Here is a 23,139-nt window from a genome sequence, read left to right on the forward strand (position 1 = left end):
TTTTTACACCGTCTCGTTATTATAGCAGTTAAGTACTAAAATCCATTTGGTGCTGTTAACATTAATTTAACACGCTTGTTTACTTATTTATTATAAAATATTATTATAAAAATAATCTGTAGCGAATGTTATAAATTACGACCATATTATAATTGATTAAGATCGTTATTTTCAGTTGTCGGTCACGTTCATGATAACTTAATTTTCATTGATTACGTCCTGAGACTTCTGTCACAAGAGTACCTATACTATACTCTGGTACACCCACTTTGTCAATGGATATAAATAAAAAAAAATCTATGGAAGCTTTTTTTCTTAAGTGCTTTTCTTTTAAGTGCCTGTATGATTCTATAACAAATTAATTATATTTACGGAAACTTAACTTTAACCATAATATTTCAGTAGATATATAAGTAACTTGTGGATCTTTATTTGCCACTGGTACGAAATTACGAATATCAGCACGGCCGCAGGTTGAGGTCAATGATCCTTCATGGCGGTAACACAATGTCAGGTGGAACTTGAAAAGTTTGCCAGTCGTTTATATGTATTTATTTCTTGAACCCGCGAAGGGTGTTTGTTGTAAAAGGGGCATCAACAAGATTGAGTAAGTGAATTGATTGTATGTAGGTAATAAATAATCAGAGAGGAAACGCTGCTAGTGTCTTGGCGACTATGTCGGGCGGAGGCGACTTTCCCTTAAAGTTTTTTATTAATTTAAGTTTTATTTTAGGTTAACTTTAAATTGTACTTGCAATCACAGACGAATATTATGAAAAAAAAAAATGCTAGTAAATAATACAAAAGCAGCATTTTTGTTTTGCGTTGCATTTGAACGCAAATTTTGCCACAAACAAACACAATAACAAAGAATAATATATACAACGATTTCTTGAAACAAGTGTAACATGTTTGCTTGGGGTCAGTATTAAAGGAGTAGATTTGATATTATGACCATTAGTGCGGGGCGGAAACGGCTAATTGGTATGAGAGTACAGTCCCTGCTGGCAGAAAGCATGAAACTTGGCATGTATATAGCTTATAGGTTTATAAGAAAATATGGAAGTAGAAACACGCCGAGGTGTCAATGTTTCCCCTCTTTCTCCCCACTTTTGTATCCCTGATTTCAGTTTTTTAATATTTCCATGAAAACCGTGAAAGCTACCATCACGATGTCTAGGAGACATATGTTCTTCATAAAATTTTATACAATATTGTCTTTGGAAGTATAAAGCTAGAACTTATAATTTTCAAACTATGCTCATTTTCCCCTAACGATATTTCTCTTTGGTGACCTGAACGATAAGTAAGACTAGCGACTTTGCTCTTTTACCTGTGGCGATGTTGCTTCACAAAATTGTTCCTTGGGTCAAACTGATCCGATTTAGCTCAATAGTCATGAAATCGCACGTCACTACCCCCACAAAGACAAGGGGAAAGGGCCGGTTTCCTCGGTGAAAACTATGCATTACTTCTTTTTGCTCTTAGTGACTAGGGCAAATCGTATATCATTTTCGTGTAATATAAGGACGAGTTAATCATTTCTGAAAAAATCGTTGCACCTTATCATACAAAAATAACGATTTGTCACTGTTCTGAACGTAAATGCATGCTGTTCTTATAGAAACACAAAAATCACTATATCTTATGCCTTTAATATTTGAGGAGTTCCCTCGACTTCTCCAGGATTCCATCATCAGAACTGGGTTATTGGCTAATCTGTCCTATGTTTTATTTGTTGATAATTACCGCGATGTAACTGTAAATGCCATAACTTCCATACTTAATGAAATACATAAAAAAATCATTATTTTGCTATAAAATCGTTATTTTTGTATGAAAAGGTGCAACGATTTTTTCAGATATGATTAACTCGTCCCTATATTACACGAAAATGATATACGATTTGCCCTAGTCGCTAAGAGCAAAAAGAAGTAATGCATAGATTTCACCGAGGAAACCGGCCCTTTCCCTTTGTCTTTGTGGGGGGTAGTGACGTGCGATTTCATGACTATTGAGCTAAATCGGATCAGTTTCACCCAAGGAACAATTTTGTGAAGTAACATCGCCACAGGTAAAAGAGCAAAGTCGCTAGTCTTACTTATCGTTCAGGTCATCAAAGAGAAATATTGTTAGGGGAAAATGAGCATAGCTTAAAAATTATAAGTTCTAGCTTTATACTTCCATAGACAATATTGTAGAGAATTTTATGAAGAATATAGTTCTCCTAGACATCGTCATGATAGCTTTCACGGTTTTCATGGAAATAATAAAAAACTGAAATCAGGGATACAAAAGTGGGGGGAAAGAGGGGAAACATTGACACCTCGGCGTGTTTCTACTTCCAAATTTCCTCTAAACCTATAAGCTATATACATGCCAAGTTTCATGCTTTCTGCCAGACCGGACTGTACATCTGGTTAAGAACTCGGACTACATTGGGAGGTATAGTAGTCCTGCGGCACTGTCTATATTTTGGTCTTGTAATCATCAAGTACACAAAGAAGTCATATACTACCATGTGACAATTCCCAACTAAATTACATATTCGCTCTTAGGTGACTTCAGTCTTTCATTATGGTATTTGTAAACAGGTTAATAAAGCGACAACTCTGTTAAACGCTCTATTATGTAATGCATCACAATAGTTTGAGAGACGCAATAACAAGTGCTTATTATCCAGTATTGTCTCGGTAGGAGTGGTCGGCTGGCTGAGGGAATTCCACTGCACAGATGTGTCATCTTTATTTACGATGCAAAGTTACCTACCTAAAGGTAGACAGATGAACTTACGAGTAGGTACCCTTTAACCCTTAAATGCATGACCTTGACAAAGATTCATTTAAATTTTAATTATGACATGCTGTCAATAGAGTCAAAAATGCATGAATGCATGATGCATAATTATATACATCACTATGCATTTAAGGGTTAAGCTAGTGCTTACCTATAACTATACCACTAGTCTGGTTCGAATCCCGGTGAGAGTATTTATTGTGTTATATTGGTTGTGGGTGTTTTCTATACACCCATGACTCAAGTATAAGTTTTTGTATTAGATATATTATTTTCTGAGTACCCATAACACAAGCATGTGTTATGTGTTGTGTGTGTTAGCGTGTGTTTCAGTCAGCCCGTGTAAGAATGAATATTTCAGTGTCAAGACAGTGCCAAGGTTGCCTCACTGTTCCCGTTTTTAGGGTTCCGTAGCCAAAATGGCAAAAACGGAACCCTTATAGTTTCGTCATGTCCGTCTGTCCGTCTGTCCGTCTGTCCGTCTGTCCGTCTGTCCGTCTGTCACAGCCGATTTACTCGGAAACTATAAGTACTACAGTGATGAAATTTGATGGGAATATGTGTTGTATGAACCGCTACAAAATTATGACACTAAATAGTAAAAAAAAGAATTGGGGGTGGGGCCCCCCATACATGTAACTGAGGGATGAAAATTTTTTTTTCGATGTACATACCCGTGTGGGGTATCAATGGAAAGGTCTTTTAAAATGATATAAAGTTTTCTAAAAAACATTTTTCTTAAAGTGAACGGTTTTTGAGATATCAGCTCTCAAAGTCGTAAAAAGTATGTCCCCCCCCCTCTATTTTTATAACTACGGGGTATAAAATTCTAAAAAAAATAGAGGTGATGCATGCTAATTAACTCTTTCAACGATTTTTGGTTTGATCAAAGTATCTCTTATAGTTTTTGAGATAGGTTGATTTAACTGTAATTTTGGTTAAGTTATTGGTTTATTATATTTGCTGCTACGGAACCCTTTGTGCGCGAGCCCGACTCGCACTTGGCCGGTTTTCTTATTCTTATTTTACACAAATACATTTTGATGTTAATTTAATACATTTTGACCTAAAACACTTTATTTAACGTCATTGATACCATTCTGATCACAAAAAATAACTATTAATATTAGGCTATTCAGTTCATTAAGTATCTTAAAATAACATTTTCTGACCTCTGATTATATTTAGTACTACCTCTCTCGTACATATGTTTTATTATGTCGTGGTTTAGGTAACGTCTAAAATTGTTTTCCTGGAAGAGCCCGCTTCTTCTCGTTAAGTCCACCTTTATTTTCTGTTGTATTTTCTATACTCATTAAATTGTTTTTATTGACTTTTGGAAAATAAATCTTAGGTAGGTTCCTAATTGATGTAGGTGTGTAAGTATTGTACTTTTTAGGTGTCGGTTATATATTTAAACTTCTTTTAGTTTAATTGCTCTGGAACTATATTTGTTTGAAATAACATTATAAGATTTATAAGAGCTGAGTAGAATACGATTATATTTTTTAATATACATTTATGTACAAGTAACCGGATGAACAACACCACGACAAAAACTTGTTTATATATAAAAATAGTTTATGAGCACGACTCACGTGGGATTTTATTTGCCTAAAACTATAGGTGCCTGTATAAAAAAAATCATCGTTTTTAAGGATACCAAACACGGTACCAAGCCAAGCTAACAAAGTCCCTTAATACCTACTTAATTGTATTTTGTGGGCGTTCGCACATCAGATACGGGTTAAACCTCAGGAGGTGGGTGGTGACGAAAAAAAAACACATTTTTTTGTAGATACATAGCAGCATAATATTATTAATATTATATAGCTTTTGGCGAACTCGGTGCTTTCAAAAGGATAAGCAGCAGTAGGTAAGTACTTATAAATATTATATAGTAGGTGTTGTAGGTAACATCTACTAGCAGCTATTCCGAATCTGAAACAAAACACAAAGGTACCTAATAAAATGGTTTTAAAATAGGTAATTAATAAAGTATTATTCTTGCAATTAAATTTTTTGCGAAGCGTTGTGTTTAAAATTACTAATGCAGTTTTATTTTATTTTGAATTATTGGCGATTTCTAAAATCACCTTAAAGCTTTACGAGGTTAAAAATCTGTTTTTCTTCTTAGATATATAATAATTTCGTTCTAAAATATGCTCTTTTCATCAACGACAGACAACCCCAAGTGTTGAAATACTCATACATTACCTATTTAGGTGGTAGCAGATCCCTTGCAGGTTGTTCTATTACATTCTTCGCCCGTACACTATCAGGCTTTTGAAAGAATCCCTTCGCCAAATTCGACGACGCTTGGTTTCCATCCGTCCTCAAAGCTACTGATGATAATGTTGTGACTGACTGACTGAATGGTCGTACTTGTCCAAACGTAGTTATCACTTCCGGACTTTGTACTCTCCCAGTCTGAATTTGTTGTCCAGCAAAGAATGAACGTGGTGTAGTGCTTGTAAATCTAAACTTCACTTCTGGTGCTCCAGTTATTTCAGGCGCCGTACTAAATTTAGAATTAGCTGGTACACTTTGACCCGGCAAGGGGAATATTTGAATAGCGTTAACGCAACACAAAGCACTGAACAATGTTAAACTTAAAGTCTTCATTTTTAACGTCAACTCACAGTATTAATTCGAAGCGAATGAATATTCTGTAAACTGATGAAGTTGAATGGCGGATTGAAAGGTGGGAACCTTATATAAACTCTGTCATGTGATTTCCATATACGAGTGCCCAGTTTACCCTGAACCGATAATTTGCCAATAAACTTCTTGGCGACACCGACTCGAAGGACAAAAAGATTCAAAATATGCAGTAGGAACTTACTTAACATTCGACCCAGAACTCTGACACGTTTCCATTTTTAAATCAAGTAAGAATTGTGGAAAATAAACATTGAAAAAAGAAAACTCTGGATGGAGACCATATGTATAAATTATGTAAGTATTATGTAATAGAGAAAAATACATTATTCGTATCAAATTTATTAAATTGATTCTCAGTAGAGACAATAGCAGTAACAGTAGATTCCCTTAACCCCTCAAGCGCCTTGTTCCAGATCTGTCCCAGGTAATTTAAACTGTAATTAACAGATTGAAAGTTATTAACTCAGTAGCAAATTTTTGACAACGGTGTTCCAGGGGTTAATCTTATCACGAGGTTCCTGAGGAGCTCACATGCCATTTTACCCGACTTTATAGTGTCTTCGTTTTATGAAAAACTAGCTCTTGCCCGCGGCTTCGCTCGCGTTAGAAAGAGACAAAAAGTAGCCTATGTCACTCTCCATCCCTTCAACTATCTTCACTTAAAAAATCACGTCAATTCATCGCTCCGTTTTGCCGTGAAAGACGGACAAACAAACAGACACACACAATTTCCCATTTATAATATTAGTATGGATAGTATGGATTGACTTTGGTCATATATTACAAAATGCCAAATACAGACAGTATTAGGCACGCCGCTGATAAGAAAGGTAAAAAAATAATGCAAACGGAAACTTCGCATGATGAACACCACACCACACCGCTCTGTTATGAAATAGCCCTGGTGGCTACCTCCGCATTAATTTGTAATCATAAAAAGTTTTCGATGGGGCTTATTGTGAATAATTGGGAATACCTCCTCGAGAACTACCGGCATAGCCGAAGTAACAATCGTGGCAATTAAAATCGTAAAGCAACTGGCTCTGTCGCGCCAATACAGAAGAGCGGTAGAGAGCTACGATACGTTTAAGAATCGTTAGCGATTGTAACGTTGGCTATATCCTGGCATTGTATTTTTATGGCATTGCGTAATGCCGGCGCCGGCGCAGCCATTCTTAAACAAGGATGTGTATGACAGGAAGATAAATAACGATCATCTTCGAATCCCCACATACCGATGTCACGATTATAAAGGTCAGCATACGCAACGGTCAATAACGTATTTTTTTAACCGACCCAAAACTCAGTACCCCGAAATGATAATTTAGGTACGTATTTTTTAGACAAATTCGTTTTATTTTAACGACCGATCTGACCTAGCGCGTAGTGACCCAGCCTGCTAAGCCGCGGTCCCTGGTTCGAATCCCGGCAAGGGAATTCATTTGTGTGATGAACACAGATATTTGTTCCTGAGTCATGGATGTTTTCTATGTATATATGTATGTATTTATCTATATAAGTATATCGTCGCCTAGCACCCATAGTACAAGCTTTGCTTAGTTTGGGGCTAGGTTGATCTGTGTAAGGTGTCCAATATTTATTTATTTATTTATAGTGCAGAATCTTCACTAGGTACTATACAAGGAGTGTCTTCTCCTCTTGTCTCTTGATAAGTAGGTACCAAATACGCATAATAAATAACCTAATCCCATTATTTCATACATGTTTCCTATAAACTCGCTACGTGAACGACTGGTGCCGCCACTCGCGCTCATTTTCTAGGCTTTTCCATGCAAAACTCATGGAGTCAAATTAGTTCAAACGGCCGCCGTTAGCATTAATTTTTATCATATCCATAAGATGAAGAAGAAGAGAAATACACGTCGTATTTGTAACCGTCACTCACATTGCCAATATTCAAATTCTGTTCTAACTCGGATATCGTGTAACACTTTACATACATACCTGCTTACTTATAATATAATCAGTCTTTGTATCTTTTTCTTAGTATTTGATGTATTTCGTTCTAATACGTATTTTTTGATATTGGCACTACCCGTTCATTCTTCTTTGCAATCTGTTTCCTGCTGCCCTAAGGTTGTCTGGTAGAGATCGATTTTTAGCGATAAGACCGCCTGTTGTTACTTCTTAGTAATTATGTTTTGTTTTGTAATCTCCTTGTCAATAAGTGGTGTAGTATATGTCAATAAGTATATATTATTATTTGTTCTTCCGTCTTTAAACTCTCGAGTCTTGGGTCTTTCGAGCCCGGTCATTTATAACTTTTATAAGACGTGCGTGGGGATATAGATCCAACACATAGAGGCCGTTTGGAGATATACCTAATAATAATTTGACACACCATTGAAGCAATTTAGATATTTGAAGGTCCCGGGGAGAGTTTAGGATAGTTTTAAATTCATTTGAGTATTAAAGTGGAACGCCTGTTACAAATTGATAGCCCCAATAAATTCACTACAAACCGCAAATCAGGCGTGGTAATCCGTGGGAAATCAGGCGTTTATCACGACAACACACTTAATTTACTTGTGCTAATAACTAAACTTAATAAAGATCTTCTGGCCTAATTATTTCTGCAAAACAGGACTTTGAACTTTACATAACACTAAAAACATTATATACTTGTAGAAAGGTCGTCAAATGTTGTCTTTACCCAAGAAGTGATTTATAATTTTCCGATTTTTGGTGTTTCTAGTTTTCCTCGGCTCGTACCAATCAGATGTCCGAATTTTTTGATATTTTACATTCGCTTATCTGTGAAGGAAATTTTAGAAAACGTTAGGAAACTGGACTAGTCCGAATTAGAGAAATAAGGCCTAGTTTTACTCTTGGGGTAGGAAGTTTCTGTGGCGGTCGCTTTCCTAAATACAAGTCCCTACTGTCTTGGTCGACTTTAGGGATTAGCTAGGATGAAGCAAAAAGTCAGGATAACGCAAGGAAGATGATATCTTTGCAGGTCTTTTCTCTAAGGAAACTCGGTTATAATCATATTTTAACCGGGCATTTGTTCTTCAAATTCAGTTTATTTATTTTTTCAATAAAAACATACAGGTATTTTATATTTCAATTTAAAACGTATCTGGATCTAAAACTGCAGTTATAGTTATAGTCAGTTTAAAGAGGTGGCAAAAAGTAGATTAGATTAGATTTTTAAAATTAAATGGCCTCAGTCCCATTGGTGGGACTATTTTGCCAGTGTCAAGGTGGTATAAGCTTATTGTATTCGATTTTGGTACGGTAAGTACGACGTTGTTCGGTAGTTGGCACTTGTAAATTGATAGCTAGATTTTACAAGGGCACGTGGACTATCGGCCGTCGATGACAAAAAAGGGGGCTAAACGCGTTTCGAGATTAATTCTTCATCAGCTTCTCACTATAACATTAGTTTACTGCATAATAAGCTATCGATATTACACTTTAAACAACGTTAATGAGCAAAAGAAGGAGAAATTATTCACGACACGATACCACTAAGATGGCACCCGAAACCGGAAGTCCGGCAAAAAGTATATAAATTAATTAAGAAAAGACAAATCTTTATTGTAAGAGTTTTGAATGATTCACGGTTATTTTCATTAGACTTATATTGACCGGGATATAGACCGTGATTACCTTTTTGATTTTTGTCGAGCTCCCGATATTTCGACGCAGTTGCATGCATCATGATCACGGAAAACTGACGAAGGCGGGTGGATGTTAAAGTTGCATAGACAGCGCGCGATCTACCCTCCTTCGCGCGCGTCGGCTGCGTTCACTTTCAGCGTTACCACTGGTCGCATTCACACTCGATGGTCTGTCCAAACACACTACACTCACAGTGTCACTACGTTTGTTCAATTCTGACTTCACCGGTTTTTTACACAAACAAATCACTGGATTCCATACATTAGATAGTTTGAAGCCATCCTCACGATTGAAATTTTTATATTTGTGAATCTCAATGGCTTCTCTTACCAATCTCGGTATGTAGTGGCGTTCCGTCGAAATTACCTTAGGACTATGCAGCTCGATCCAATGATTTGCACCCGACTCAATGAGATGTTGAGCAATAGCAGACTTGCGAGTATCGTTCTTTTTGACTGCAGCAATGTGTTCTTTAATTCTGCAGGCAATAGTGCGCTTGGTCTGCCCTATGTAAGAACTGCCACAACTGCACTCAACTTTGTACACACCAGGTCGCGCGCTGTCTATGCAACTTTAACATCCACCCGCCTTCGTCAGTTTTCCGTGATCATGATGCATGCAACTGCGTCGAAATATCGGGAGCTCGACAAAAATAAAAAAGGTAATCACGGTCTATATCCCGGTCAAATAAGTCCAAATCTTTATTGGTTCTTTTAATTATTTCGGAGAGTAAAACTTGACAAACTTATGATAATTATGATTCTTTTTTATTTCGAGTCGGATTGTATTTATTTAAAACAGAATACAGATTACTTATTTCATTTATTTCTAAAATAAATAATAACGATTTCTTATTAACATTTTGTACTAAGAGTAATTATAAACTTTAACAATTTTATGTACAAAATGTTGATCTTAATTAATTACATAATACAAGAGAGCTAAATACAGAGTATGCTTTGGGAAATGAACAATTTCTTACGTATGTAAGTTTAAATATTTAGAAATATTTTTCATAATTGCCCATTCTAGTCAAATAATGCAAATTAATTTAATATTATTATTTTGGCAATGGTATAATGCCAATTGGGAAACTGTGCCTTTCGGGCGATTTCGGATTCGCTCGGCTTAGCATTGCTACGAGAAGTTATTAGGGTTGTAGGGGTAGGTAGGTACACTATTGGGGTGACCACACCACCAGTGCGTGCGCTACCAGCTACCACAGTTAAGATTATTAATTGATTTTTGACAACCCTGAATAGCCTAAGTGCGTTTTCACACTATCCGATCCGATATCGGAAGTCGGAAGGATTTCAAAGGTAAAAATCAAAGATGGCGGCATAAATGTATGGGATATCGGTTTGACATCCGATATCGGATCGGATAACGTGAAAACGCACTAAAGGTATAGAGTGTCATGCATTAGAAGGACAACACGGTTCGACCCTGAACCGCTGTCAAATTTCTGTTGTAAGAAAGTGTATTTCCTGTGCGCTTGTATTAGTACTTATTATTTATTCTGTGGTACCTATTGCTCAATTAGTATTAGTTAGCATGTGCACAATGTTAATACTCAATGCAGAATCGCCAACTTTCATGTGGCAATGGTCTTAACTCAAGCATGTTGCATTTCAAAATTCACGATTTATGTATTCTCTTGAAGCTAATTGCTAAGCATATGTAATGTATACATAAATTATGTTTATGTGTTTGGACATGTTGCCACATTATGTATTGACTGAGGCATTTATTGCACATTTTGCATACAAGTACATGTAGATATATTATTTTGTTTTATACTAGCTGTTTTAAACAAAATTTTGATTTGCCTATAATTAAGAATATTTTAGAGCTCTTGCCAGGTTTACGCGAGCGTTTCTATGATTATGAAGACCACCAGTTTGTATAAACCTGCCGGGCAACCATGGTCGCGCGATAAACATGTTTTATCATTTATCACGCGACCATACTTGCATGCCTGGTAAAAATGACATTTTTAAAAACGAACTAATATTCTTAAATACTAATATTTGTGTTTAACTGTTAGAGACTAGAACTGCCAGAAAATCGTCGCTATCGGTACTCAAAGGCCTGGATTTTCTGAAGCTAGCAGCACTGACGCCTTTGCCTCTCCCGTTCCTGCTAATGAATTCTGGGAAGGGGAAGTCGGGAATCCCTCGGTGCCTCACGTCCAATAAACCCTCGCCAAAGGTTGCCTGGAAGAAAAAAATGATAAGGTTATCAACTGAAATATGTATATCATATCATACACTAAAGGAAAAGTTGCTAAGTACCAAGAGCCGGGAATAGAAACCGGGTCTCCAGCTTACGCTACTAACGTCTTTAACATATATTCACTGTTCTGTACATATATTAGACCACCTACTGCGGGGTGCTCATCACAAATTCTCTGGAATCCTCTGGAAGTTTAGGTTACGTACTTTTGACGAAGATAATATATTTTTTTATTTTTTTGATAGATAAAATATGCATTAAGAATTACGGAACGTGCGGAAAATGCTGTAGCTGTAACCTAAGTAATATGAGTGTTATAATAAAAAAAAAATACTTTTTGAAGAACAATGTTGGCAAAAAAAAAATATTTCAGATCTATTCATGGAGTGTTTCATCACATTATAGGTAAAATATAATTCATTTAATGTCACACGTATGTAGGTGAAGACAAGCGTGAAAAATATTTAAATTATTGTTGTTTGATGTAGCCAGGCGCAACGTAATGGATAATTGTGTAGTTTCCATATATTTATGATGTACAATTATAACGGAAAACGTTTTGTAGATACTAGCTAATATGGCTCTGCGTTCCAAAGAGGATCTTGGCCTTCAAAACGAGAGCACGCCACCTATCCTGATCCTGCGCAGCCTCCCACCAATTATCGGCTTGTAGCAGTTGTAGCTTTGTAGCTGACATAGATCTATCCGCCAAACCTACTATTTGACAACCTGTATTTTTTTGTTTACAGAACTAAATAAGGATTATGTGCAAAATTACTATACGTAAATACCTATATATAAGTATAATATATATACATATGATATATGAGATAGTGTCAAAACGATGGTTTGGCTAAGACTAATATGTAAAGTTTAAAATAGTTACAGAGTATACTAGCTGTATCTGTACTTATGTAACGTGTCATAATAAGCATCTGCTCCAATAGCCATTAATACGTCATGTCATGACATTTAAGGATTAAATGTATGTAAATAAATACCAACTTCAAGCCTTCAAAGAATATTTTGACCCTCGCATAATGTCTGATTTCGAAACTAATTTGGTTTTAGTTTAAGTGCACGAGTGACTATTTAAAATTCAGTGTCGTGAGAGAATTGGTGTAGGTTCCGAAAACCATAAAATAAAGAATCGTGTCCGACGTATTCCGGCAACACGTGATCGGCATACGGAGCGATTCTGGTCTTTATTTAAGATAGTGTTAAGATACCTACGTCAGTAAATCAGCAATTCCCGTCAACTTTGTACAATGCCACGTCAGCAAATTTTAATTGATCCTATTTTGTTACCAACATTTAGTAATATAATTCGACTTTCGTAAGATATATACAGGATAATTGTTATAATTAAGAAAATATAGATAATAGAGAACCTTAATGACGAAATAAAACTTAATAAAATCTCAATTCATCAACAAAATCTTGGTAACAAAATAGGAATTAATAAAAACAAATTTAACTTTTCCCTTAATTTTTGTACAAAGTTGACGGGAATTGCTGAAATAGTTCTAGAAACGATTTAAAGTCTGCCTAGAAATATATGACTACGCGCCATCTTGCGGAATTTCATGAGAACTATTTTCTTCATACTATACTGAACTGTCACCCAATACATCAGAATAAAAGCGCCCTCCTGACAATAGTTATATGTTTCTGCACGGGAAGCATGGTCGCGCGATAGACGATAAAATAGCAGGCCGTCCCTATCGCACTATTTGTAAGTGCGATAGGGACGGCCTGATATTTTATCGTCTATCGCGCGACCATGCTTCCCGTGCTGATCTGGTTTTAGATGGGATTGCCGCTGTCAAAAATGATGTTTTTTTTTTTAATAAAAGCGTTAGTTTTGACTAGTGATGTGCCGTTTCCAGGAAATTTCTTTATGGAGGAGATTATTTCAGGAACTGCACATCACAATTTTTGACACTGACAATTTATATAACTTCTTATATTAATAATTGATGTACTTATTGTATTATTGTATCAAAACATTATCATAAATATCAAATCGCGATCATAGTAGCGTTTCATAATTATCACAGAAGATATCCATACTAATATTATAAATGGGAAAGTGTGTGTGTCTGTTTGTTTGTCCGTGTTTCACGGCAAAACGGAGCGACGAAGCGACGTGATTTTTTAAGTGGAGGTAGTTGAAGGGATGGAGAGTGACATAGGCTACTTTTTGTCTCTTTCTAACGCGAGCGAAGCGATATACATGTGAAAACGCTCTAATGTGTTGTATGTGGCAAGTCAGTGTGCAACACTTGTGTAAGTAGGTGCTGAACGTAGGCGATAAATATATCGTACAAAAGATCCGTCTAAATAAATAAGTAGGTACATTATGTTATGACGTGGTTAGGATGACGAACGCACGGAGATGCATTCTTTATTTATTTATTTAACAACATGAAACATACTTATTAGTAGATACATTTCATCACATTGTTTCTATAAACAGGTGGCCAATTATAGGTTCTCACAGATAGAAATCAAAATTAACTTCACTAGGTATTAGGTATTACTAGTAGGTATACAAATATGCTTAGACTATGCAAGTACATAAATCTAATGATAAATTGATAATACAGAGAAGAAACAAGAATAAACAAATAAAAACGGGAATAATAATAGGTAAATGTCGCTATACGCCACCCTTAGGGCGTTTTCACATGATCCGATCCGATATCGGATGTCGGACCGATATCCCATTACAGGCGCCATCTTGATTTTTTCCATTGAAATCCTTCCGACATCCGATATCCCATATATTTACGCCACCATCTTTGATTTTTTCCTTTGAAATCCTTCCTACATCCGATATCGGACCGGATAGTGTGAAAACGGACTAAGGTATTTAGGAATTGAGGGAAGGCATGGAAAAAATCGCACGCTGGATGCAGGCCTCCGTGTGCCTCCGTGGCTAAGTTGGTCAGAGCGACTGCTCCGGCAAAGCTGCAGGTTCGACTCCTTCGAGGTGTGAATTTTTCCTTTAATTTAAAAATATGTAGTATCTCTCGCAGCCCGTTTATGCGCTCTGCCCACCCCGTTTGGGAATACAGATATGAGTTTATGTATGTATGAAACAGGTAAATGGTCTACGTGGCGGCCTCGTGTAGCCTTTTTAGCGAAGAGGAAAACCTTAGTCCGATTCAACAAATCGTAATTGCTACTAGGTATAGTAGTTATGTACATACTGCCTTTGGCACCGGTCCCACCGCGAGCTAGTAAGCTATGAACTATAAAAACGAACAAAAGATAAGCTGAAACAAGAGTTCGAGTAGCATCCATCAATATTAGTATATATATAATATTTGTATGTATTAATTATATAATAAGTTTATTAAGTATATATGTATAATATTTTTATTTATGTATTTTATCACTATTTTGTATTGTACTTCAGCTGTTTTCGATTAATTCTAATCTGTTATTTTTCATTCTCTTTGCACCATTTTTACTTGTCTCTGTTTGGCCCGATGGTTGACTGGTAGAGAATGCCATTAGGCATTAAGTCCGCCATTTGTACTTTTTTTTTTTATTTATGTGCAATAAAGTTTAAATAAATAAATAAATAAATAAGCACCCCGTGCAAATAAAAGATACACGGCGATTTTAATAGCTCACCGCTGGGCGAGTAACTATAAACATCGCCGTGTCTCTTTTATTTGCACGGGAGTGATTATCTTTTGTTCGCTTTTATAGCTTACTAGCTCGCGGTGGGACCAGTGCCTTTGAGGTACGACAACGGTCGCCTCGACTATTTAATTTTGTGTTAACAATGTGGTAACACTACGAATTACAGAATGACTTTATTGTGTTTTTTTTTTAAATCTTATTTATTTTATAGCCATACATAACTTTATTGTGTTTAGAATTTAGAATAAATACAATGAATTCATTCTGTAGTTCTTTAGTTTCTTTCCTTATAAGCCATCCATCCAATAAGACGCTACAGGAGCGAAAATGCTAAAATGGAATGGAGCCCTCCTTTCAATTTGGGATTTTTGTTAAATTTACTAGTGTTATTAACTAGATTTATCGAAAAAAATTGTCCATTCAGAACAACTCAGTTAAAAGATATTGCGAAAAAATCTTCCGCTCTCGACTGTTCCTTCAAAACTTAATCAATCGTAACGAAATTTGAGTATCTGAATAGCAATGAAATAATCTGTGTCGGAACTTTTAGTTTTTTGGCTAATTGTTACCAATTTTGCCACACCTTTACCACACCTTTTATGCGCTATAATCAATAAGGCCATTTTTGGAAATTTTTGATGGGCTCTAGTCTTTAAAAATAAGAATATCAAAAATATCAAAATGGTCCAACACGGATAAAAATAATAATAATCTGTGTTGAAAAAATCATTGCTATATCTTCAAAAACCAGGGAGGAAATAGTCGAGAGCGTTTGTGTGGAGAATGTCCTGTATCGTCTTAAAATTACGAATATAATATCTAAAACTATCGTGAATAATGCGGATAATAGTTAAACTAACATACTCGTAAAACGTAGCATAGAGTAGATTTACATAATTGTTATGAATAAATTGAAACAGGTTTTATTTTATCATTAAAAATTCGTTATTTAATCGTGTGAAAATTATGAATCTACCTTTTAGCATAACTTTAAACTACTTAGCTTTAGGTCCTTTATATAATGTTAGTACCAAAGATTTTAGTAAGGTACAGCGGGGCAAATCTCGACTGGGGGCAAATGTAACTGGTCCATTTTTTCCATGTTTTACAATGTTTGCATTATTAAATAGAGTGTCCACCGGATATATATGGTAGGCGTGTTCAGTGGATACATGTGTATTGTTCAGTGTAGAACTCAACATCATAGTGGAATAATGGAAAAAATGAATCAGTTACTATTGCCCCCCAGTCGAGATTTGCCCCGCTGTACCTTATAGTAGTACGTACTCGTACCTACCTATACATATACAAGACATATTAGAGTAGTTTAGTATCTTTATTGGTACAGTCAACAAATTGGAACCCTAGGCCACTGTAGAACTATGTCATAGTTCATAGTGACGTGTTATAAATCAGGCAGGCAATTATGGTCGCGCGATAAGTGATAAAATAGCAGGCCGTCCCTATCGCACTATTTGTAAGTGTGATAGGGACGGCCTGATATTTTATCGTCTATCGCGCGACCATGCTTCCCGTGCAGATAGTAAGAAATCTCTTACTGCTTGTCATTTTGACATGGTTGTAGAGCGGCCTAGGATTCCAATTGGTTGACTGTACATTGAGTATACGGGTGAATGTTGAAGTCATAGCTAAATACTTTTGTAATTTCTTCAGAAGCGGTTTACTTTATAATATAGTTGGTACAAGTACCTAAAAATACTTGAAATTATCAATTCCGGTCCCTATAAAGCACACATTTTTCCTTCTCCACCTGTTGATACGTCTTTTGACAGGCATAAATTAGCACGCATAATATATTTGCCATTCGTTGTCATACTACATTATTATTCAGATGAGCTCCTCGTGATTAAAGACATTACAATAATCAGATCGCCAGCCGCGATGGCCAGTGACTGGTTCCGTCAACGTGAGAATGATAATGAAATCATCACTAATTCACTATAATGTAATTAAAATTTACATATGCCATGATGACGATCAGGATAATTAATTCACGATAGTCATTGGAGCGTTGAATGTCGCGGGTAAGACGTTTCTATTTCGGTTTTTCTTGTCTAAACTTAGGTAAGTACTCGTAGGTACACGAAAATCAGAACGTGATGGTTTGATTCAAAAATCTTATCCAAAATCTGAAAAGATTTATAAGAATTCATTGTTGTATATACTCATTAAAAGGTAATCTAGCGACACTGTTTATTGCGTATGCGAAATGCTTGATTTGGTTGCCCAAGACAAGAAATCAATGACGCCATGCTATACTTAATTTTTGCTTCATGTGAAGTGTGATACGTTTCGCAGTTGGCACAATTTTGCCTATAAGGTACCTAAACGTTTGAAGTTAGATTTGTCAAATTCGCGGAGAAGAAGGAGAGTTAGTCGTAACGCTTTTTCGATCACTGGCTGACAAAAAATTGCACATTCTTGACGCCTCTGTGGTGACGCCTTTTTTAAGGACTTCAAATCGAAATCATGATGGTTTTTGATTTTCGTACAGAAAAGAATCACCGCCTATAAACTTAAGCTTTACTAAACTATGCTAACATTACCTCATGAGGCTGGAATCCGCCCAGCGAGTTCAGACCGTTGAAACCAAAGGCCTGCGAAGCGCTCTGACTGCCGGAGCCTCCATGGCCACCGAACGAAGAAGCTGATGATGCCGCGCCGGATAGGGAACCGCCGGAACCGCCGAACGAGGCCGCTTGGCTGCTGGCCTGACTGCCGCCGAAACCGCTGGAAAATAATAAATAATGTCTTACTGGTGTTGCAAGAGACACTGTTGGTACTCAATGCGTACTCGTGTCAAAGTTTACCAATGGGTTTTGGAACTGATGTGAAAAATATTTGGCGCCCCGGGCCAGTTAATTTCGCCTTGCCGTTACGGGGTATGCCCTGGTTGGCCTTAAAATAAATGAGCCCAAAAAAAAAGGATTTAGTCCCAATAAGACTAGTTACATAGAACAAGAGATAAAAGAGACTTGCAATAAATTGCCTAAGCCTATGAAAAACATGATAAATAAAACTATGATTTTATATAACGAAGCGTCTAACGCATTAAGTTCCGGTGTCGGTTAACCATAAAAAGGTTGACCTGACCATAATTAAGGTCCGCACAGCGAGCACTATGGAATCATCTCTGACCACAGAAATCACAATAAAAACTAAAGCAATGTTGCAATTTGTGTGATGTAACGGAAGCGACAGTACTTAGGTGATCAACATTAAATAAACATTAAATAAATGTCATATACAAAGAAAAAGTGACCAAGGCCTCCAGTGTTCCGAGCTGGAATCGAACCAGCGTACTCCGCTTACCGGGCGAATGCCTGAACCACTCGGCCATCGGTGCACGAAGAAAAGGGTCGAAATTTCCAAGTATATGACATCATTGGTCACTTTTTCTTTGTATATGACATTTATTTAATGTTTATAACATAATAGTAGTGTTACTACTTAAAAAAATACAAGTTAAAATATTTTCTTTGAATAGTATTTTATGCAACTGGTGGTTAAAAGAGGTCAAAAAAGGCGAGTGGCGTGGGTAACAATTTGAGGCGAAGCCGAAAATTGTTAATAAAGACGCCACGAGCATTTTTTGACTCAGTTAAACACCGTTGCATACAATACTTTTTCTACGACCAAGCACTTACTTTGAAAGAAAATTATAAATTCAATAAATACCTACTTTCAGTCATCTTAGTTATCTAGTGGACCACCTACCATTTCGAATATGCAGTTTGAGTGCAAACATGAAAATAAAATTGTCTATGGTACATGGTTCTTTGAAGCCTGGCCACTAATTAAGACGAATCGAGTCGAGTTGAATCGAGTTCTCATACATTTGAATGCGATTCGACGCGTCGCCAATGATCGCAGCAGAAAACGAACGAGTTTCGACTCTGCGAATGCCAGGCTTTATCTGACATTCTAAGGTTGGCAACAATGTACCTATTTCATACAATATTTCAATTTTCTACGATGAAGTGAATGGTTTGTTAAGTTGGTAGCAATGTATTTACTGAACTGTAACAGCTATATCGTGCTACTGCTACTAAATGTTTTCAGGGTATAGACTAGATAGACTTGTCCTGACATCTTTTATGTAGGGTTTTAAAGTACTATGCACGACCTTGTAAGTCACGAATAACAGTACGAGAGTAGAAAAAATAATTTAATTTGTTCTTAGAGCTTAGGTGATCATTTGTAAATTACATGTTCCCCATAATATTGGCAACGTGCGTGACAGAATGACGCTGGCTGTCACAAATGCACGTCATCTTACATTAATACTAGCGGTGGCCGTTGGATTGGTATGACAATACCAACCAATGCACGCGTCTTCGTGAATGAAATGCAATGTATGGTCTACCTGTAACCATAGCTTATTATTATTATGAATATTACATATCAAGTATTTTATTTGGCGCTATTATAACGTAAAATTATGTAGATATATTTAATGAATCTACGGTTGTAGTCATGTTATTATATCGCTACTGCTGCGACGTTTCGGGTCAATTTTGGAGACCCCTCTTCAGGCATATAGGAGTTCACGCGACGCCTAAACTCCGAGCACTTGGCCCGAAATTGACCCGCGAGAAATTGGCCCGATACATGTCGCAGCAGTAGCGATATAATAACGTGAGTACAACCGTAGATTCATTAGATATTTTTGGATATGTCTCACAAAAGTTTAACGTCTACATGTAGATATATTTGAAAGTGTAGTAAGATATCATTGTAAGGAAATTGAAAAATATGTAAGTGTGTTTAGTAAAACGTCCCACTTTGTCGGTTACCATTAAGACGATATTTACTTGTATCTTTATATGAATAAACTGACAAAGCGACTTTAAAGCAATCGACAAAGTGAGACGTTTTCCCGTGCACACTCACATAGGTATAACACTTCAATTATATTTTGTAAATTAAGTGACAGAAGCTTGAAGGCTCATTAGGAACCATCACTCGATTCGAGATACATTTCGATTGCAATATCAATGTTGATATTTAGGCAACGGTCGCATAGTCCAATCACTAAAAATAAAATTAAGCTGCAACTTGTTTGTCAGGCTCTAAAAATCCGCAGGCAAAGTTTCTCAACGCGATATATTCGCGCAACAAGATGTATGTAACAGTTACATTAGCTTAACGGTGTCGCTTGGCCAGCTGTCTGTCCGTACAGGTTTACGGACAGTTACAAAACATTGCCAAGGTCTGGAATCTTTTACTCTTTAAGCAATAGACACAGTTGCTATATTGATGTATTGATCCTACATTGAGTTGGTGCTCCTAAGCATGGTCTCATTTTAGGTGGCATAGCCAAAATAATCAGATTATAACGAAAATAAACAAAGTATCAGGATGATTTATGTATGTATGACTGCTGACGCAAAGTTAATAGACTACCTAAAGTCTGTCAAGCTAAGTGTCTTCATTTAAATGTAGGCGCGATTAGACGGTAAACAATCGCGCGATGTTCTATGGAACATTTAAATTTCGCTCCTTTTTCTAGTAACAAACTTGTTTGACCGGCCTATGAGTATTATAAATTTTCATAAGCACCTATACTATACGTATTATTATGGTTGTATTGGCGTTTTGTATCACGATCATCAACTTGACTTAGCCAGTTATTCAGACTAAAATAATATCGTTTATTAAGTATGGAAATAATACATGTAGACCGTTTCCAGATTTAAGACCTTTATATAAGCTAAATGTATTAAGTTTGACTACTGAAGTGCCGACGGAAAGTTTCCAAAATTCTGAAATTTTCACATAGGAAAACTTCGGAAACTTTCCATACTTTGTATGGATGGAAACTTTCCATTTCATAAATTTAAATTCCCTTCATTTTTCGTGAAAGTTTTGTGAATTTTTCAAGAAATTTAAGATTTTTTTGGAAAGTTTCTGCAACTTGCACATCACTAAGTTTGACTATTTAAAGAACATGTAAACAAAACTAATCTTAACTCTTGGTAGATCTGAAAAGGTCGACCATTTTATGAACCAGGGATTAAAGTGTTAGTTAACACAACACAATAATTTGCACGACAAAGTGTGCTTTATCTACGTTAAGATCATTTATTATTGGAAACTCACCCGCCAAATCCATTAAATGAGGAGGCTTGGCTAGCGGAATGCGATGCACTAAACCCTTCATTAAACCCGAACGAGAACGACTGTGACGCCGAGTGGCTGGCGCCGAGGCCGTTGGCGCTGCTGCTGATGCTTGCCGACAGGCCGCCGTGCCCCGTCGGCGCCACGTTGAAACCTCCTCCGAATCCAAACCGAGGCTTTACTGAATCAGACGGCACGTTCCTTCCCTTCGTCTCGTTGGGAAGCAGCGTGCTAGGGTCACGCTCCAAATGCTCTATATAAGGTAGAACAGGAGGTGTGATGACCGGCTCCAGTTTTTTCTCCCGCCGCCTTTCGTCTGGGAACACGAACCCGCTGGCTGGCGCGGCCGCGGCGCCGCCCAACGCAACCGCGACACACAAACACGAACAGATGAACTTCATTGCTGAGGATACCGGAGACAATATGTCCGATCAGTGATGTTTTCTTGTTTTAATAGGGTCGCGCGAGGTCAGCGGCAGAGTTGGCATGCGGCACGCGCCGTAGCCTTCAGAAAACCCACTGCGAGTCGCCCGCGCCGGCGTCCTGCTACACAGCATCCCCTCTACACCCACTTCCATAAACCTCTTAGACCTTCTCCTTTTAGATTTAACGACGTTTTGTTTAGCAAATGTAATAACATCCACCGACTGATAGAACGACGCGTAGGCTATGGACATAATGTTATTGATGGGGAAATCCAGACGGCCTACTTATGGCAGGTTGTTTAGAATCTAGGCACGTAGGGACAGTTCACAGATTTACATATGTGACTAAGATTATGTCAGCTATTTATAGAATGAGCTTCCTTCTATCTATTTATCCAAAGTTAAACTATTGATACATAATTATGTATCATAATAAGGATTCTATGATAGTTACATTTCTCCATACAACATCTGATTAAGTGGATTACGTTGACCACTAGAAGGATTGTTGTTTGTTGTTGACCACTAGTTGACTGCCAGGTAATCAATCCACATACATAATTATAATCCAGGGTTGTGCTAGATAAAACGAAAAAAATGCATTAACGGTTAAAGGCCAATTTTAAATAACGTCCTAGCAAGATGTGTGTAAGAAGGACATATTTTTGGATCCGGTAATGCATAACATGGCATCTACTGCAAGCATCAGAGTAGTAGAAGAGCAGTGGGCTAGTTTAACCAACCGGCCACCGATACAGGCCCCGTAGCCGAATGGCATTTCTCCGACGCCAAACGAAAGCGATACGCCGCTGGCTCTGTCGCGCCAATACGCAAGCGCGATAGAGATAGATATCTACTAGCGCTTCGTTTCGTGAGCGTTTCGTGAGCGTTTGTGCCATTCGGCTAGCCACCCAGTACGGGTAGAACCAAACGAAGATAGCGGGATGACCTGAACCGCCTCTTAAACAACTGTCCAGAGGAAACACTCATGTGGGAGTAGTGGAAATTAAGGAGAGAGGCTTTTACCACAGCAGTGGGACACCCAAAATAAATATGCTACAAAAAATGTACACTACTGGCAGCCCTAAGTGTTAGGCTGTGTAATTTGAGGCGGGGCTGCTAGCCGTGTGTCACGGTCGGCATGCGTAAAGTACGCACATTTACACGCTATTAAAATCTGCTACGATGCACCCTGCGGCTCACTCAAGAAAGAGTAGGCATCTACCTAACACAATATATCACATTAGGCGTGCATTAGACATTGGTTTCATTTGAAGATAATAAATGAGTATAATAATTGTAATTCCTTTTTTCCATTTTACTTACACTAATGTAAGTAAAATGGAAAAAGGAATTAAAATTATCTAAAGTACGCCAAAATGAGTTAGGTACAGTAAATTACCGGCAATCGGGACCGGGGGTTATTCCAGGTGTCAATAATAAACAGAGATCGGACGGATTTGCGACATTCTTAGTGACTTACGTCATTTTAATGACTTTTAGTATGAGATGACGCACAAAAATCCGATCTCTGATAATAAATGATATCAATTCTCTTAATAATTAGTAATTACAA

General features: G+C 37.1%; 1 protein-coding gene across 1 annotated transcript; it reads right to left on the reverse strand.

Annotated features, from left to right (window-relative positions):
* Positions 1-9,910: 9,910 nt before the first annotated feature.
* LOC125225214 (keratin, type I cytoskeletal 9-like) lies at positions 9,911-21,662 on the reverse strand. The gene is made up of 3 exons (XM_048128818.1): positions 21,121-21,662; positions 17,565-17,748; positions 9,911-11,321 (listed from the first exon to the last, which is right to left on the reverse strand). The coding sequence occupies exons 1-3, from the start codon at positions 21,537-21,539 to the stop codon at positions 11,142-11,144; spliced, it is 783 nt and encodes a 260-aa protein (XP_047984775.1). The 5' UTR covers positions 21,540-21,662; the 3' UTR covers positions 9,911-11,141.
* Positions 21,663-23,139: the final 1,477 nt, after the last annotated feature.

The sequence above is a fragment of the Leguminivora glycinivorella genome, chromosome 4, assembly GCF_023078275.1.
Source record: "Leguminivora glycinivorella isolate SPB_JAAS2020 chromosome 4, LegGlyc_1.1, whole genome shotgun sequence".
Taxonomy (NCBI): domain Eukaryota; kingdom Metazoa; phylum Arthropoda; class Insecta; order Lepidoptera; family Tortricidae; genus Leguminivora; species Leguminivora glycinivorella.

What these genes read in the sequence shown, in the direction of transcription:
- LOC125225214 (XM_048128818.1), bottom strand. Translation starts at nt 21,539, where the DNA reads ATGAAGTTCATCTGTTCGTGTTTGTGTGTCGCGGTTGCGTTGGGCGGC. An exon ending in TCATTTAATGGATTTGGCGG is followed by an intron (nt 17,749 to 21,120) that starts GTGAGTTTCCAA and finishes ATTATTTTCCAG; the next exon opens with CGGTTTCGGCGGCAGTCAGG. An exon ending in GCGGATTCCAGCCTCATGAG is followed by an intron (nt 11,322 to 17,564) that starts GTAATGTTAGCA and finishes TTTTTCTTCCAG; the next exon opens with GCAACCTTTGGCGAGGGTTT.